Source organism: Balaenoptera acutorostrata, chromosome 15, assembly GCF_949987535.1.
Source record: "Balaenoptera acutorostrata chromosome 15, mBalAcu1.1, whole genome shotgun sequence".
NCBI lineage: Eukaryota > Metazoa > Chordata > Mammalia > Artiodactyla > Balaenopteridae > Balaenoptera > Balaenoptera acutorostrata.
In genome coordinates, this window is record NC_080078.1 from 61263018 (window position 1) to 61282722 (window position 19705).

At 35.5% G+C, this 19705-nt stretch overlaps 1 protein-coding gene and 1 pseudogene across 1 annotated transcript in view; one reads left to right on the forward strand and one right to left on the reverse strand.

The window, feature by feature from the left end:
* Positions 1-1835: 1835 nt before the first annotated feature.
* RAD21L1 (RAD21 cohesin complex component like 1) overlaps positions 1836-19705 on the reverse strand; it is a 28235-nt gene continuing 10365 nt past the window's right edge. The window contains exons 6-14 of the mRNA XM_057529465.1: positions 18782-18952; positions 17766-17861; positions 16687-16797; positions 15135-15361; positions 14804-14903; positions 13836-13960; positions 11405-11497; positions 9001-9078; positions 1836-2024 (exon numbers count right to left, since the gene is read on the reverse strand). Coding sequence (XP_057385448.1) covers positions 1836-2024; positions 9001-9078; positions 11405-11497; positions 13836-13960; positions 14804-14903; positions 15135-15361; positions 16687-16797; positions 17766-17861; positions 18782-18952 — 1190 coding nt within the window. The remainder of the gene's footprint in view (positions 2025-9000; positions 9079-11404; positions 11498-13835; positions 13961-14803; positions 14904-15134; positions 15362-16686; positions 16798-17765; positions 17862-18781; positions 18953-19705) is intronic.
* LOC103006074 (40S ribosomal protein S27-like) lies at positions 3048-4144 on the forward strand (annotated as a pseudogene).

A 19705-nucleotide genomic window follows, 5' to 3' on the forward strand; every position in this document is an offset into this window, starting at 1 on the left:
GTATCATATATTAACACATATATGTGGAATCTGAAAAAAATGGTATAGACCTTATTTACAAAGCAGAAATAGAGACATGGATGTAGAGAACAAACGTATGGATACCAAGGGGGAAGGAGGAGGTGGGATGAATTGGGAGATTGGGATTGACATATATACACTACTGATACTATGTGTAAAATAGGTAGCTAATGAGAACCTACTGTATAGCACAGAGAACTCTACTCAGTGCTCTGTGGTGACCTAAATGAGAAGGAAATCCAAAAAAGAGGGGACATATGTATACGTATAGCTAATTCACTTTGCTGTACAGTATAAACTAACACAATATTGTAAAGCAACTCTACTCCTATTATAAAAACAAAAAACAAAAAACATGCACTTACCATATGACCCAGGCCTAGATATTTACCTTAGAGAATTAGGAACTTATATTCACACAAAAACTATACACAGGTACATGTAGCATCTCTATTTATAATTGTCAAAAGCTGGAAACAACTTAAATGTCCTTCAGGGGGTAAATGGATAAATAAACGGTGGTATATCCAGACAACAGAACACTACTCAGCAATACATAGGATTGAACCACTGACGCTTGCTACAATTTGTACTAAGCTCAAAGACACACCCAGTGAAAGAAGCCAGTCTCAAAAAGGTTACATACTATGTAATTCCATTTGTATGACATTCTTAAAAAGATAAAACTACAGTCATGTAGAAGAGTACTTGCCAGGAGTTAGAATGGGGGAAGGGTGTGACTACTAAGGGATAGTGCAACGTAGTTTTTTGGTATCCTAGTTCTGGTGGTGGTTACAGGAATCTATACATGTAAAATTCATAGAACTGTGCACCAAAATTAGAAAGTCAATTTTTTCTGTGTGCTGATTAAAAATTAAGGGAAATTTTTAAAAAGGCAATTTTGACATTTAAAACTTATAGTTAATACATTCAAAGGGGCCATTTAGAATTTAGTCTGTAGCATAATTCCAGATACAATAGTATTTTAGACAGTCCCACAGGCTTCATTTTACAGCACACTACGGAGCTCACAGACCATTACATGAAAATTTCTTAACTTAAACTTCAACTAAGAAAAAAGAAAAAGAATGGTTTTAATGTCAAAAATGCTCAGTAAACACCACATAAAGAACATTTATTTTAGTGACCTTTACTTGAATTGTAGCTGCAGACAACATGCTGAATAAGTATCCGTTAATTTTTTTAATGTTAAGAAGCAGTTTTGCTGATACATAAATAATGGTCATAATAATCATTAAATAGTATATAAACAGGTTGAATGATCTATTATTAGACTAAAGCCACTCAGATAATTAAAAACTAAGATGAATTTTATAACTCTTCAATTAAGATATTAGATTAAAAGCCAGGACACATCAAATCAAGAATGATATGCATTAGAATCAAATAAATTATTGTCTGTGGGGAAATAAGAAGGTGTTAATTATTAATTAATCCCATAAAATTTAAGCAAATGATCCAATTTTTAAAAAATCCTTGAATGTTTCTTGAAGGCATATAGTATTTTAAAAATGTATTCTAAATGCAACATTCAAGTCAGGGAAATGGTAAATGATATGCATTCAAGTCAACTAAGTTAAAATATTACTTAGCTATAATTAAGTATTTCTGTAAGCATATAGGTTTCCAATTCTAGCTATGATTATTCTGAGCTTACAAAGAGGAAATAGGAGATCAACCTATCTATGAAATGGATCAGACCTTCAGCTGCTTCCAGACAGCTTTGGCATTAAATTGAACAATCTATAAAGAAATTCCAATGGTGACATAAATCTGCATGTTCTGGATTTCCTTCACATTTTATGGAACATTGGTCCCACTGTAGCTATAATATCTGCATAGGGAGCACTCTGGCTCAGCTCAATAGCTCGCTGTTTTTTTAGGACAAGAAAGCTATAAAATTTGGCTGCAGCTTGTTTTCGGTCATTATTTCTGCAGAGCTTCATCAGACTAAAGTACTGCATTCCCATCTTGTTGGATTCCTGGGAAAACAATTATAAAAGAAGAAAGGAAAGGGAAACAAGATGCTTAGAAATAAAGCAGGCTGTGGATGCATAATGAACAACAAAATATTGATATTTTTGATAAGTGACTGTGAAATTCTTAAATGGAGAAATGCAAATGACTCATTAGGAAACATAAAAAACATCATAGGTCATTGAGCACAGCTTGGTTCATTGAGAAAATACATCCAAAAGAACTGTAAAGTGTTACACAAATTTCTAATGTGTTATACAAATGTTAGGTCTTTTAAAAAATTGATGTTAACATAAATGGCTCCTGGAGAAAGTGTAAATTAATTTAGACTTGCAGGCAGAAAAAAGTCCACAGGACCTTGGGAATCTTCAAAATCAATGAAAATTATCAGCCTATCAGGCTTGTTTTCTTTAAAGGTACTGCAGGATGGGGGTGACTAAACAACTCTAGTGGTAAATGTAATGGCAGGGGAATATGACTAAATACATCTCCCAGTTTCTTTGCACAGATTAAAAAGATGTTGGATTCACTATAGGACACCTGTGAATCTACTAGAAAAAACTGAGGTACAATAAAGTATTTAATTAGACTATGTACTTGGAATCAGATTTCTAGAACAGGAGTATTGTTTTTTAGTTAGAAATACTGTGGTGAATACTGGTCAGTATCCCTGTGAGTATTGTACTAATTTGATAGCTGTGAAGCATTTTTTTTTTTTAAATAACATATACAAGGGTTTTTTTGTTTTGGTTTGGTTTGTTTTTTTTTGCCAGTCCATAACATTTAACAAATTAATAAGTTAAATAATTTATCATACTTTATCTCAACCACAGGAGCAGCCCAGTGTCAGCAACCTTTCAGAGATGGCATGCCAAGCCTTCATTTATCCCCTGCTCTTGAGGAGACAAAATGTGGATCGGGTGGCTTTTTCCCCAGGGAGAGAGCAGGGACAGCCTTCTCAATTTCAAGAATCCTTTTGAAAAACACCCTGAGAGGATTATTCTGTTTCCTCCAGAAACTCCTCTAAAATGAAGGTAAAGGAATAAAGGAAGGAGAGAAATACAAAGTGGAAGACTATCAGACTTAGAGAAAGCCGAACCCTACATGCCAGCAGAGAGGAAAGCCAGCAAAAAGCAAGCCAACTTGAGATACAGAAATTTGACCCTGTTTGAGGAAAGTCTTTTAGGAACTTATTTGGAGAACAAGGATTTTTGAGGAATGCACTAACCATTCTGCCTCTAGACTGAGTTTCTTGCTGGCTGTTCTAATCTATAGATCCCAGACTTGAACTGCAACATCCAATTGGATTTTCAGCCTCCAGCCAGCCCTGCTCACTTCTGACTGGCCAGACCCTACAGTCTGAATTGGCTTGAGCCAATTCCTTAATCTACCTTGTTGCTACTGCTTCTCATGACTAATAGGGATTTTGTACAATTAGTGGTTTTTGTATACTGACCAAAAAAACTATTTAGTTTGTCTAAAGTCTGAAGTCAAGGGGAGATTCTGTCAGCAAGCAAGGACCTCTCAGTTCAGTCCTGAATGGGCTTTTCCTCTAATTGCAACTCAAAGCTTTACATCTGTCTTCCTGTCCCCATAGAGTTTACTTGTGCCACTAAACATGTAAATGTGTATAGGCAGAATGTTACTACCCCCAGATTCTCTAGTTATTTAATATATTCTACAACGTCTAATATATCACATCCTTAAGGCCATCCATCCGTTTATCTTTACATTTCAAAAATCTGGACATAAGGCCAGCATATACTTCTGCTCAGTATTTAATGGTGAAATTTAAGTACAATAAAACATGAAAACTGTAAAAAAAAAAAAAAAAAAAAAAAGCATTTCCAGCAGTGAGAGTCTCCCCACGAGTACGTGCCTCTTGCAAAGGACCTCCTTCATCCCTCTCCAAAAGAGAAGAGGAAACATGAGAAGAAGCACCTGGTCCAGAGCCCCAATCCCTACTCCATGGTTATGAAATGCCCAGGATGCTATAAAATCACCACCATCTCTAGCCATGCACAAACAGCAGCTTTGTGTGTTCGTTGCTCCTTGTTCTCGCCAGCCTACAGTAATAAAAGTAAGGCTTACAGAAGGATGCTCCTTCAGACAGAAGCAGCACTAAAAGCATCCTGAATCAAGATGAGAGGGATACCATCCCTATAAACACACTTGAATAAAACAAAAAACAAAACCCCAAAGTGAAACAAAACCTAGGAAAAGCTCAGGAATTGTAGGCAGCAGTACGTCATAAGCTGGAAATGAGGGGTGAAGCTAAAAACATGAGAGTTCCTTAAAAGGCTACTTGTGAACAGTTAGATCCTCACGTCTACTCCACCACCTCACAGAACCTGAAGACCACTACTCCCATACCTAGCAGGAAGCAGGAAGTTGTCTTTCTGGAGATATCAACCAGTGAGGTTCTAGACTTGGAATAATAGGCACTGTGGATGGTGGAGGAGAAGTGTTACAGACTGGAGGAATATGGGAAATTCTAATGTCTAAACAGTGAGACTGCCAGCCTCTCCCTTACTCCCTTTGGTTCCTGAACCACGGGCATCATGTTTATATCTCCTAGGCAGCAGATCTGAAGATTAAGCTGGGAAAAGTGAACATTCCAAGGAAAAAAATCCTATAGATAATGATGTGTGTGTGTGTGTGTGTGTGTGTGTGTGTGTGTGTGTGTGTATTGGGGGGACACCACCCAATTATCTCACTATAAAGACCACAAGTCTACAAGCCCCATCCATGCTTATCTAACCTCCAATCAGCTTTTTGGTGTCTCACTCTTTAAAAAAATAGAGATCTAAGAGACATTTGGATAAAATTTCTAACATTCAAGAGCAGAAAAGAATGCATTCAAGAGAATCACTGAGGAAACAGACAATACAGGCAGCCAAAGAAAACTATAACCTCTGAAAATTAAGAGAAGATACTGCATCCACAAAAAATGATTAGGATGATATTGAGAGAAAGCATCAGTGATTGCTTGGGGATGGGGGAGGGGGACAAGTGGGAGAGATGGGACAAGGGATTATCAAGAGACACAAGGAAACTTCTGGAGGTTGTAGATATGGTCACTATCTTGATTTTGGTGATAGTTTCACAGATATATACATACGTCAAAATTTATCTAACTGTATATCTTAAATAGGTATGGTTTATAGTTGTGTTAATCATACCTCAATAAAGCTGTTAAAATAAATAAATAAAAAGATTAGGATGCTATAAAATAAAAGAATAATTAATAACTAAGAAAAAAGTCCTAGAAAACAAACCAAAAAAAGCAATAGAGATGAAGTTGAAGAAATCTTCTAGAGAGCAGAAAAATAAAAAGACAAAATTAACACAGGGAGTAAAAGATTTTTTAAAAAGTAAAGGTGCAATTCAGGAGAGCCAACATCTGACCCATAGGTAGTGCAGAAGAGACTAGATCAACAAGGAGGAAATCCAAGACATACAAAACAATTTCCAATGCAAGAACATGAACTCTCAGAATAAAGAATCTATTACATGTTTAGCACAATAAATGAAAAAGACCCATACCAGAGCACATCATCATGAAATTTCAGGCCACTGGGGATAAAGAAAAGATCTAAGAGCTTCCAGAGAGAAAATAAAGGTCACCTATAAAAGACCACCAACCAAGCGGCATCTGACTTTTCAATAACAACACAGATGCCTAGAAATGTTACAAAGCCTTCAAGATCTGAGAGGTATTATTTTCAAACTATGTTCAGATACATCCAATAAAGTTAAAGGTAAAATAAAGACATTTTCAGACTTGTATGTAGGGTCTCTAGCTCCTATGAACTCTTTTTTTTTAATTAATTAATTAATTTATGTATTCATTATTTTTATTTATGGCTGTGTTGGGTCTTTGTTGCTGTGCACGGGCTTTCTCTAGTTGCGGTGAGCGGGGGCTACTCTTCGTTGTGGTGCGCGGGCTTCTCACTGTGGTGGCTTCTCTTGTTGCGGAGCACGGGCTCTAGGCGTGCGGGCTTCAGTAGCTGTGGCATGCAGGCTCAGTAGTTGCAGCACATGGGCTTCCTTGCTCCGCGGCATGTGGGATCTTCCCAGACCAGGGCTCGAACCCATGTCCCCTGCATTGGCAGGCAGATTCTTACCCACTGTGCCACCAGGGAAGCCCTATTTTTTTAATTTAATTTTATTTATTTATTTATTATACAGCAGGTTCTTGTTATCTATTTTACACATATTAGTGTATATATGTCAATCCCAATCTCCCAATTCATACCACCCCCGCCCCCCACCCCCCACCCCCCCGCCACTTTCCCCCCTTGGTGTCCATGTTTGTTCTCTACATCTGGTCTCTATTTCTGCCCTGCAGACCGGTTCATCTGTACCATTTTTCTAGGTTCCACATATATGCGTTAATATACGATATTTGTTTTTCTCTTTCTCACTTACTTCCTCTGTATGACAGTCTCTAGGTCCATCCACGTCTGTACAAATGACCCAATTTCATTCCTTTTTATGGCTGAGTAATATTCCATTGTATACATGCACCACTTCTTTTTATCCATTCGTCTGTCGATGTGCATTTAGGTTGCTTCCATGACCTGGTTTTGTAAATAGTGCTGCAATGAACATTGGGGTGCATGTGTCTTTTTGAATTATGGTTTTCTCTGGATATATGCCCAGTACTGGGATTGCTGGGTCATATGGTAATTCTATTTTTAGTTTTTTAAGGAACCTCCATACTGTTCTCCATAGTGGCTGTACCAATTTACATTCCCACCAACAGTGCAAGAGGGTTCCCTTTTCTCCACACCCTTTCCAGCATTTGTTTGTAGATTTTCTGATGATGCCCATTCTAACCGGTGTGAGGTGATACCTCATTGTAGTTTTGATTTGCAGTTCTCTAATAATTAGTGATGTTGAGCAGCTTTTCATGTGCTTCTTGGCCATCTGTATGTCTTCTTTGGAGAGATGTCTATTTAGGTCTTCTGCCCATTTTTGGATTGGGTTGTTTTTTTAATATTCAGCTGCATGAGCTGTTTATATATTTTGGAGATTAATCCTTTGTCCGTTGATTCGTTTGCAAATATTTTCTCCCATTCTGAGGGTTGTCTTTTCATCTTGTTTATGGTTTCCTTTGCTGTGCAAAAGCTTTGAAGTTTCATTAGGTCCCATTTGTTTATTTTTGTTTTTATTTCCATTACTCTAGGAGGTGGGTCAAAAAAGATCTTGCTGTGATTTATGTCAAAGAGTGTTCTTCCTACGTTTTCCTCTAAGAGTTTTATAGCGTCCGGTCTTACATTTAGGTCTTTAATCCATTTGGAGTTTATTTTTGTGTATGGTGTTAGGGAGTGTTCTGATCTCATTCTTTTACATGTAGCTGTCCAGTTTTCCCAGAAGCACTTATTGAAGAGACTGTCTTTTCTCCACTGTATATCCTTGCCTCCTTTGTCATAGATTAGTTGACCTCCTATGCACTCTTTGTCTCAGAAAATTATGAGAGGATGTTAACCACCAAAAAAATTCAAGATAAAGATCAAAGCACCAAAAATATGGGAACTAACATAGGAAAGAGACAAAGGAATTCCCATGTTATGGTAAAGGAATGTCCCAAGACAAAAACTGTGGAGCAGACTTAGAGAGCAACTAGTCTAGATTAGAACAAGAGGAGGATGAGCTCTGGGAAGGATATTTTCAAGAAAAAAAAAAAGGAACTGATGAATCAATTGATGTATTTGACCATACTAAAAGGGGTTTTATCTTATTGTCAGAGAGTTTTGAAAAAGAATTAAGGATGGGTATATAGATACTAAGCAAATGGGAAAAATGAGGTAATGTTTAACGCCAAAATAAAAAACCCATAAAGTTGACAAGAAATGTAATTATGCTTATGAAGCCTCAATTTAAACTAATTTTTACATAGTGGTGGCAACTGATGGTTGTCCCTTAATATCCATTCTCTTCTTCCTCCATAGTAATAGAATTATTAGCTGGTCCCATGGTTGCCAGATAAGGACTACATTTCCCAGCTAGATGTGGCAAGGTGATTACGTGCTAGTCAGTTAAATGTGAAAAGTGATACATACAATTTCTGGGATGTACCCTTAAAGGAAACTTTGCTGCTGATTGGAATGCAGACATGGTGGATAGTTAGCCATTTTGGATCCCAAGAATAAAGAAAATGAGATAAAGGGAACCTGGGCCTCTGACAACTTTGTGAACATAGCTGCCATACCAGATAGTACTCTACCTGACAGAGAAATAAACTTCTATCTTTTTAAGCCACTGACGTTTTGGCTCTCTGTCACAATCAAACCTGCATCATGACTATTCTAATTATAACACTGTAAGCACTGAATACTGTGCTGAAAATAGACTGGGGTGGGGGAGATATAACTAAGCTAAATTTTCATTTTCTTCTGAAAGAAGTCAACAGATAAAATATAAAGCTGAAATATTAGGAAAGAGCAGTAAGAACATGTAATTAGAAATATAGATTTAAATACTAAAAGAAACAGTTTATATAGTTTCCTCTGGTAAGCAGAACTTAGGAATAAGGAGGGGTGGGACTAAAGACTTGTGTGTTTCCCTTTCAGCCTTAAGCATAGGACTACTGAACTTTCAAAATTATATACATGTATTATTTTGATAAAAATATAAGTTAAATTTTAAAATTATCTGTTTCATTCTTAAACTGTTATAAATTTAGTTTCACATTGAGAATTAGTTGACAGACTGCTAAACACAAGAATGGGACATAGAATAGATGTCTAGGGACATGAAAATGGGTAAGAATTGATTAGAACATGTAGGCACTAAAAACAAACTCACATTTAGCCTCAGGTATACAGCTTAAAAATCATTTCACTCTAGTGTAATTTGGCCTCAACAAAAACACAATGAAAATTGTTTTATTTTTATTAATATTTAGAAGGTTGAACTCAACATTTTACTTATTTTTAAAAATAAAAATAGGGTTGACAAACCCTACTGTCTTACCCGCAAGCTATTTAACATCTGAAGTATTCTTCGATTCCATCTCTCTGCCTCAATATTTTGTTCATTCCCCAATGACTCCTGTTTGAATAATTGATATAATATTTCATTTAACCAAATTTTACTGAATGTTTACTATTTGCCAACCATAGTGTTAGCTGCCGCAAGAAACACAACTGTAACACTGGGTCCTGCCAAATAAGGAGCTTATAGTCTGATAATTGAGAGAATAAGACTAACATACAAGTATAGCTCAGTCTTTACAGGATTACATCTATACTCCCAGGCTATCTTCTGACAAGGGGTTCCAGAGTTTGAGATTCTGCCATCTCTATTGGTGATGCATCCCAGGCGTTGTGCACTTACTTTTAAAAGTAAAGATGACCACTTTTGGCTAGGACTGTCCCAGCTCTGGTCAATCTGAACTCAGATGACAGGAGTAAACAAAAAGCTATAGAAGAACTACCTCGTAAAGGCCTTCATATGAATTTATCTGGTGATATAAAAGCTGTAACAATAACTGATGTTTAGTAGGTTGTGTACAATTGGGTTAGGAATCTTACAAATTTCAAGGGTGCCTTGTCCGAAAAAGATCAACCCACGGCCTTTCATGTTATTTGAATAGATTCAATCTTTTTAGTTTTTAGCCACTTTCAGAAACACCTTAATATTTAAAAATTGTAGAGTTGAAATCCCTTCACAGGAACTCATTCTAAGCCCTTACCAACTAACACCTTATAAGCTGAGAACAGAATTGGGCATAGGAAAGGTGCTGATGAGTCTGATAAAAAAGCAAGCCTACAAAGGGTTGGGGGAGGCAAGTGGCAGTGGCACAGATCTGACCTACTTTATAATTTTCCCAACGCTATCTCTGACCATGAAACCTAACAGCTTCTGTGTCACCCTTATCACAGCTCCACTGTTTGTCAAGCTTTTGTGTATACCTCTGGAGCCCAGACACTTCTTAAAATTGCATTCAATTTCATGGACTCCAAGATGATTTCAGAAAGCTTCAGAATATCCTGTATGATATTTTAAATCTTTTGAGGCTAAGGGGACTGCCAAGTCCCCATTCCTGCTAGCTGTACTGGCTTCCTGGTTCTGCCTATACAGCATCCTTTCTTACATTCCAAAGATACTGATCTGAAAATATGGTCAATTTTATTCTGAAGAGTTTTCTAAATTCCTCCAGGTAAAATTTATGTTTATTCCTTTCTGGTTTATTCTGGGGTAAACTAGTTCACCCAATTACTAACGTTTATTTTATTGTTAAATATGCAAATGTATTTTTTGAATGTAAAAAGCAATGGCCCAACTCTTTGTTAAAGATCCATGAGACTGCAGCTTCACCTATATTGCACAACTAAACCAATCAGGAAAAGGCTCAGAAAAAAATAGTCTGTGCATTTTGCTGAAGCCTATCCACTTGATCTATCTGGACACCCTACAGCTGAGTCCATTGTGTGGAAAGCCCCGTGGATTATTAAAACAGCTGAACTTGTGCTGTGTTGTGGTTTTCTTGACCATGTATGAAAATAACCTGTGTCTAGAAGCAAAGAGAAAGGCGAAAGTGACTCAACTCTCTTCTGGCTCAGCTGTTTGGATGTTTCAGGTAAAAATTTCATGTATTTATTCTGTCCTAGATTATCCAGAGAAGTCAGTCATATGAAAAAAAAATTTAATAGTCTTGGAACTCATTGTAAAGATAATTTATTTAAAAACAAACTAACATTAGGCATTAGTAGGTGTTTTGATATTATTTAACTAAGAAACTTTTGTTAAAATTCATTACAATCTTAAAAATGCCTTCAGCACTATGGGACAAGGACTAGAGAAATAAGACAGTAATCTATATGGAGTCAGGTGAGTCACATGTTAGCTCTGGCTTTGCTACTGACTTGTGGTCCTCCGTGCAGACCATTCCCTTTTTCTGATCTCTAGAAGTCTTGAGTCAGACCTTGGTCTATATCAGCCAAGGTCTTGGTATAGACCGTGAGTCATTGTTTTGGGAAATAATGCCCATACATTTTTCTTTAAATAAAATGAAATTTCAAATGCCCTAGGACATAGCCATAATATAACTCTGCTTCTTTAGAGATGTTATAAGAATAACTTAAAACAATGATTCTCAACATTTAAACCCATGACTACCTTTGATAAGCAAAAAAATCCCATACATTTCTTTAAAATTATTTAAAGTTTCAAAATAAATTAAAGAATAAAAGATCAAAGCAATTCTGAATATGTTTTATCAAGCTACTCATACACATCTTTGTTAAGATCACAAATTTAAATTGTAATTTTAGAGAGTAACATGATAGCTAAAAACAATTTTTAGGTAAATAAGGTGTTAACTATTTAGGAACAAAGTTTTAAATAACATTCTCAAGACTATACATCTATTTACCAATTCAATTGGACAATTTTCAATTTCTTGTGCTAAGATGACATTCATTAAAGATGATTCCTCAGCAGCTGAAGATACCATTTCAGCAATATCCTGCTAAATCAAATTAGGGAAATATAGGTAAGTTATCACAGTAGTAGTAGTCATCACAGGAACAATCTCATTTTGTTAAATGCTTTAATCACATGGATGCTCATTTCTAAAACTAATTTAAAATACTACCTGCATTCTCAAAATATTATTTCTGAAATATCCCAAATAGGCAATACCTGACTTAAATATTCCTGTTTTCTTTATGCCTCCCACAATGAAGAACTTGCATGTTCTGCCCTCCTTGCTACCTATCTTTTCCCTTCCTATTTCCCTCAACACTACAGATGTCATATCAAAAGTCTCTGCTGCTGCATGGCTGAGACCACTTTCTTTGAAGCAGTTTGTCTTTGCCCCAGTCCCCTACCTCTATTCTCATGCCAGAACCAGGTGGCAGAGGAAGAAGACCTGTAAGCAGAGGGAACGAGAATGGGGGAAGGGATATTAATATCCCTACCTAGGGAGATGACAGGATTCTTGCCACTGCTGCTGGAGCTGCCACTAGCAAGAGGGAAGAAAAACTCTGTCCTCTGGAAGGGGACCGAAGACATAAAGGAAGATGGAAAAAGAGAAATTCTCCATTCACCAACACCCTCCTTTCTCATTGCTATGGAAGCTGTTGGCCCCTTTTTCATCTTCAGCCTGTCTCCAAGCTTCATTCCCCAGCTGTTATCTGTGATTGTGATTAAGTTAGAAGCTTCCCACAACATAGCTTATTTGATTTTTCATTTTAGCTTTTAAAAATTTTCATGAGTATGAGGTTGCATTTTATTCTTTAATATACATGTTTGTGGAGCCCTATCATGTTTTTTCCCTTTTAATTTCTATGAATATTCTACATTTTAGATACTCTCAATTGTGCAGTTATTTTACAAAAAATTGTTTGAATTTTTGAAAGATTTGAAAATGATTATCAGAATCAATATTTTTCTGTCCATTTAAATTGACTGTGCTTCCATTCCTGACTATTTCGTATCTGTTCACCATTTTTGGAAGCAGAATAAGAATGGAATTGAAGGTTAAAGCATAAGTATAGGGTAAAGGAGTAAAAGGTTCAAAAGAAGTAGTGCAACAATCTTTCCTTCACTCCAAGCACCAAAATTTTGTCACTATGTTAAAAAATAATAAACTAAACAAGCTTGCCTAATCATAATTTCAGTAGGTGCATTCTAAGAAATGTCTGAATCCAAATAAGGAAGAGAGTAGTACTGGCAACCCAGTATCTCAATATCCAGTATATGATCAAATTAAAACACATTCTGTTTTAATGTATTATGAAATTGTCTTTCCTTCCAAGGGCATTCAGTTTCACTGTGGATTGACTCTCAATTCCCTGAGTGGTTATCAAAATACAGTGATGATGGAACAAACCAGAAAAGCACTGGTTTATTTTTATCTGGTGTGGTATAATATTTACACTTGTACAGTCAATAAAGTGACATTGGGAGAATATTTTACAGCACACTGTTTCCAACTATATTTTTTTTTTTTTTAAATATAAGCAACTTTTTTTTTTTTTTTTTTTTTTAAGATTTCTTTATTGACTGATTGATTGCTATGTTGGGTCTTCGTTTTTGTGCTATGGCTTTCTCCAGTTGTGGCAAGTGGGGGCCACTCTTCATCGCGGTGCGCGGGCCTCTCACTATTGTGGCCTCTCTTGTTGCGGAGCACAGGCTCCAGACGCGCAGGCTCAGTAGTTGTGGCTCACGGGCCTAGTTGCTCCGCGGCATGTGGGATCTTCCCAGACCAGGGCTCGAACCCGTGTTTCCTGCATTAGCAGGCAGATTCTCAACCACTGCGCCACCAGGGAAGCCCTATTTTTTTAATAACTATGTTTTTCAATAAAAATTATTTCTTTAAGTAAAAATTAAAAAAAAAAATTTTGGTCATAGATCTTTAGTCTTTCAGATTCAAGGCTAAGATAATTGGTGGGTCTAACACATATTATTCTTAGAGTTGGGAAGGGTGAACTTATGATCAGAAGCAAAACATAGGTGTATTTTCTAGAGTCCTAAAGGATTCCACAACATATTGAATGTGAGACCTCAGCATATAACCAGATTCAGGTATAATCATTTATTCAGTGTACCATGCAAAATACTATTTCAGTATGAAACGACTTATCTTGTGATTTACTATCCTAAACTTCTAGAAAATACTGTTCTGCAGATGGAAATTATGTTTTACCCTGTAGTACTGCTACATACTAAAGAAGTTACAGAATAACATAAGATGAAATATAAACTATAAATATAAGACGATATACCAGAGTCTCAATGTTCCTTCACTGTATGTGTCAGGAAGATAATAATATTTTTATTACTCTCTTTGGTTAACTTACATCAGAGTTAATATTTTTATTGGTATCCTCACGATAGCTACACTTAGATCCATCAGTCGCTTCCTTCCAAGTTTTGGATTGACTTAACTCTTGCAGGGAATTTGGCTCTTCCATCATGGAGGTCTCTGAATTATTAAGGAAGTAAAAAAGATTTCACTAAAATATCTTTCAAACTTAAAATTGGGATATGGTTGTTACAAAAGAAAACTTCTGACAGACAACTTAGAATCCAAGAATTTAAGGGTGCACAAACTTTCTTATAGCACCCCAAGTCTCACATATTTATCTTCCATTTTCCCTCATCTGCCTCTTTATCACCTCTACTTCCCATGTTCCACCACCTATCTCCTCCACACTCGTTCCCACACATTGAACTCACAAGACAACATGGATATACCAAGCCCATCTTAGTATATTGTTCAGCAGATTTTAATGCCTTCAGTAAGCAGAGGTTCACTCACCACATAAGTTGGCTTTATTATTCCTTTATAATAGTCACAATAATAATTCATTATTAATATTATTAAAATTTCATGTATCCTCTAGGAGGATAGATATATTATATATCTCAGGTTAACTGTATTGTTTAAATGCTATTCTTATCACTAAGTGATTTTTCATGTTAGTTGTCTTAAAGTGAAACATTATCCTACGAGATATAAAAATTTTCTTTGTTGAAGGCTTGTGAGTACTGCCTTTGGGGGTGGGGGAGGTGGGAAAGAGTGAGATTAAGAATAGTCCACATAGTATATATACTTCATCTTTTTAAGGTAGTTTGTTGGACAAAAATTAATCCACATAGAAGAATGCAATGCTGATCTAACAATTTCTTTTAAGTTCAAGTACTCTTCTAAGAGCATTTATACTTGGGAATATGGAATTGGATCCCATCTTAATTTTGAAATGTAAAATCAAATTTTTGTTTCTACAACATTCCCCTCAACACCAACAGAATTAGGATGTCTCACCTACTATGTTTTTGCTTCCCATTTCTTCCCTTACTGACTCCTTCTGCAACAATTTTCTTCCAAGTTTAAAGCCAGAGGACACAAAGCATTTTGTAAACAACTGTAAAAATATACATTTTTGTTTCTCACTTTTGTACAAGTAAAGCAATTCAACAAAATACAAGCGTATATGCTAAAAAGTTAAAACTATTATTCATGCACACACATCCAGCAAATTAATTCAAAAGGGGGTATTTTTTCACAAGTTTAAATTCCATTGTATCTATGAATATAAATATGTATTTATTTATCACCAAACATTGCACCCATGTAAAAGAATGGAAACTATTACCATTTTCAGTTCAGCATGAGTCAGATCCTGGGCAGCAGTTGACAGAAGTGTGTCTGCCCCTCCCCTCTGCTTCCACATCATCAACCTTTGGGTAGGAGGTGCAAGTTCCAAAACCATGAGTGTGTCCGTAAAGGAAGTAAGCTGTCTATGCATAATTTTGCTACTGATCTCCTTGACTGGATCTATGAGCAATTTCCTCTTTTTGCCTTTTCTTTTTTCAGCAATGTCTAAATATAATAAATACATACAAATGTGATAGGTTGTACTTTGTATAATGATATTCTAGGCACTGCATATCTAAGAAATGTCTACCACAATACAACCTACAGAGTTGACTTGGGAAGAAAATCCCCTTCTCTCTACTGAAAATTATGTTTTATATGGTTTTTGCACAGCTAGTGTGTCTCAGCAGCCAAGGCTTAACACATTTTGTAAAGTGCTTAGGAGGCAGGCACCCTGTTGATCTACTAAGTGGACAACTGAGAAATGTGGAGCAGAGTATATTGAGAGGGAAGTCACTCAGTTCTGAAGTTCCTTAAAATATCTACCTAACAGGATAACTTTTTAAAACATTTATTTGTATTTGTACAGTGTATTTTTCCCTCCCCCCTTGAAATTCATATACAAATTCCAAGTAGGTAGTTAGGGCCATGGGATTTTGCTCCTTCAACTAATTTGGCCAGGTAGAAAGTAGAAGTCAAGCTTTTCCTTAGTAAAGATGCAAAAGGGGAGTGGGGGGCAGTTACATTTTCTGGAATGGGTGGAGATCTGAGATCAGATGGAGCCAAAGGAACTTGCTTGCTGATGTGCCTCAGTAAAATCTTGGGAATATAACAAGATTCCACAGGGGCTGGCTGTGTGATGACTCCAGAGGTTATGTAGGCTGGGACACTGGGTATCACAAGGTGGTGTGGCTGATGACCAGAGGTTCCCTTCCACCTGCTGTACCCCTCCCCCAAACTTTGATACTATACATGGCTCAGGGCAGATAGGGGAGGTTTGCAGATTGAATTTCTTGCCAACCAAGTGGGATAGAGGCTCACAGAGTTGAATTTCGTAAAGAAAAAGTTGAATGCTTTATTCTTTGCATGCCTGAGTTTATAAACTGAAATATCAATTATACTACTTAAAACTAGGATATTCTTAAAAGATCTAGTTATATATTAGATTCATATTCAGTGCCTCTATTCCGATCCTTTTACTCTGTCTTATTTTATATTGCATGCTTATTTATCTCCTGATCAGACTGTAAGCTTCTTAAAAGCAGGAACTATGTCTTCATTTCTGTGCCCAGAATAATGGCTTGATAACTACTGGAACTGAACTCTGTTTTACATTTTCCAATTTCCCAAGCTGGATAGATGGTTTGACCAGGACTGAATATAATGAAAGGACCATCCCAAATTTTCTTCACACTTTTCCTTTATTGTATTATAAATGGTATTACTAGATTGACTACCTCCTATAATATTTTAAGAATTATTAAAATATCTCAGGGTAAATAAGGTAGTAGTGCATCAAAACTAAAAATAAAAACATGAATGACTCTGACCTGAAGTATCAATTGGGTCAAGGGTAAATCCTTCCTCTTCATTTGATAATGTGGTTTCATCCATTTTTTCATTTTCAGGTGGACATACACACTCTGGATTATCTGGTTCTACTAATCAACGTTGCCATAAAAGGATTTATTAAAAAAAATAATGGTCATGTTGCAAACTAGAGGACTGTATGAGAATTAAAGTGAAAGATAAACTAACTGTAGATTTATATTGCCAACTGGAGCCACATCTGAATTCTTAGAATCATGTATTTAATAGAGTTGAAGAGATTCAGAGATTATACAGTCTGGGGCCCGCAGTGTTCAGGTGAGTCAAGTAGTATCACCCTCTTTTGCACCTGTCACGTCTAAGGCTGGGCTACAGTCACATCAGAAGTGAAAACAGAGGTAGGAACCACAATAAATGATTGACATAAATTTGACAATATGTCTGCTAAAAAATTTATGTTCTGTTCATGGTTAGCTGATCCATAAAGAACCACACATAACTAAATTTTTATTGCCTCTTTTTACATTTAAAATTTCTACTACTGTGTTAGAAAGCAAATGTAACATCAAAAAGAGTGAAAAATCAAAATGGGGCTAATCATTCTTTTAATTCTTAAGAAAAATCAGACTACAAGACTTCAAATCATCTGAGGTACTTTCACATCAATTTCAAGTAGAAAATATCCCCAAATTTGTAATTTATATCAAATTATATATAGATTGTCAAGCTATATTAATATTAATGTGATATTAATAATTAATAACTATGTTAATGTCAAACATTAATGATGTTTTACTATGTAACATATATTATTTTAATGATTCAAAAGCAGGGTATTTTGGCAGAGTATTTAAATGTGCTCTCATAACAAATAAACCTAATCCCGATTAAATACCCATCATTGTACTTTTCCCAGAATTTAGTTTTCTATTCTATATTATCTAAAGTCAGACTAAGAGTTTGAGGGACAACACTCTTTATTATCTTTCACTATACTATACTGCTACTTAAACCCATAAGTTTTAAGGCTTAATTTGAATATTAGTATCTGTTCACATTCTACACAAAAGAAACAACATACCCACTATAGTATCGGGAGGCTCAGGAAGCACGGAAATTTCTCTATTTAAATGCATGTCTTCTAACAGGATATTCTGATCATCTTGCAATAGATTGTCTTGAAAACACAATAAACACTTTGGTTATACAGAGTTGAATCTGTCATTTGTTCACTAAACACTTGACAGTATTGCATGCAAGGAGTTGTGATGGGATAAAAAAATGAGTGAACCCTACTTAACTAGATTTGACTGGTTATATAGACTACCACATTTCATGCAGTATGACATAGAATTTTATATATTTAATTTCCTTTCCTTTATTAAAAGTCTATTTTTAAACGTTTATTTCAGGAAATATTTACTAAACTACCAAGATAGTAGCCTTGTTACAAAGCCATGTTTAGATTTCAAATTAAGAAGTAAAAGTTTTCAAACTCCTTTGGTAGAGACCTAAGGTAGAGCCACTATTTTTCATAGTTTTCAAATTTCAAAAAGTTTGCCATAACCAGCCTTTTACTGTAAACTAGAGAATTAAAAAAAGATTTGATATATAATGGTCAGTATCTTTAAAATTAAGTGCATTTCGATTTCCCAGTTTTCTCTATCCTATTTCTATGATGACTTTATAATAATATCATAATATAAATATAAAATAATAATATAAAATGCTGGACAGATCCTTTAGAATAGCTGTCCCACAATTTCTGCTAAAGAAAACAATGTTTTCTAGTATACAATCTAGTATATTTTGTGAGGAATATATTTACCTCACTTCTTCCACTCTAAAGACTAGAAATTTGTAAAAATAAAAACAAGAACCTATATGATCAATGTATTTAAACAGATAGCTATTTACTTGGAACTAGCCTAAATTTTTAAATATACCATAGATTCTGAAAACTTGTGTAAAAAAATGTGTTGACCTATATGACACACAAGCATATCTGAAATTTTAGTTTGATGGAATAAAACTTCCAGTATGTTATGTAATTTGACTGAAACAAATATCCAATTTCTATATGACCAGATAGCATACCAATCATTTCTCCTGCAGCCCCTTCATCTCCAAATCCATCTCCAGTGTCATAGAACAGGAATATTTCTCCAATGAGGCTTCCAGAACTTTGTTCAACTAAAGGACCACTGGAATTTAGCAATATGTTGTCATCAAAGAAGCTATGTCTTCTGAGAATTTCAGGTTCCTCCTCTAAATAAATACATATAATTAATATTGAGTTAGTCATAGAAACACAGAATTTTAGGGTTAGAAGCTAGAATTTAGATATCATTTTGAATAGCTCCTTTCATTTTACAGATGAGAAAAATGAGAGCTAAAAATTTATTTGAATTATTCAAAGAAGACATACAGATGGCCAGTAGGCATATGAAAAGATGCTTAACGTCACTAATTATTAGATAAATGCAAATCAAAACTACAATGAGGTACCACCTCACACCGGTCAGAATGGCCATCATTAACAAGTCTACGAATAATAAATGCTGGAGAGAGTGTGGAGAAAAGGGAACCCTCTGGCACTGTTGGTGGGAATGTAAGCTGGTGCAGCCACTATGGAAAACAGTATGGAGGTTCCTCAGAAAACTAAAAATAGAATTACCATATGATCCAGCAATCATCCCACTCCTGGGCATATAACTGGACAAAACTATAATTCAAAAAGATACATGCACCCCTATGTTCATAGCAGCACTATTCACAATAGCCAAAACATGGAAACAACCTAAATGGCCATGGCCATCAACAGATGAATAAAGAAGATGTAGTGTATATATATATATATATATATATATATATATATATATATATATATATATATATATATATATACAATGGAATACTACTCAGCCATAAAAAAGAACAAAATAATGCCATTTGCAGCAACATGGATAGACCTAGAGATTATCATACTATGTGAAGTAAGTCAGAGAGAAAACAACAAAT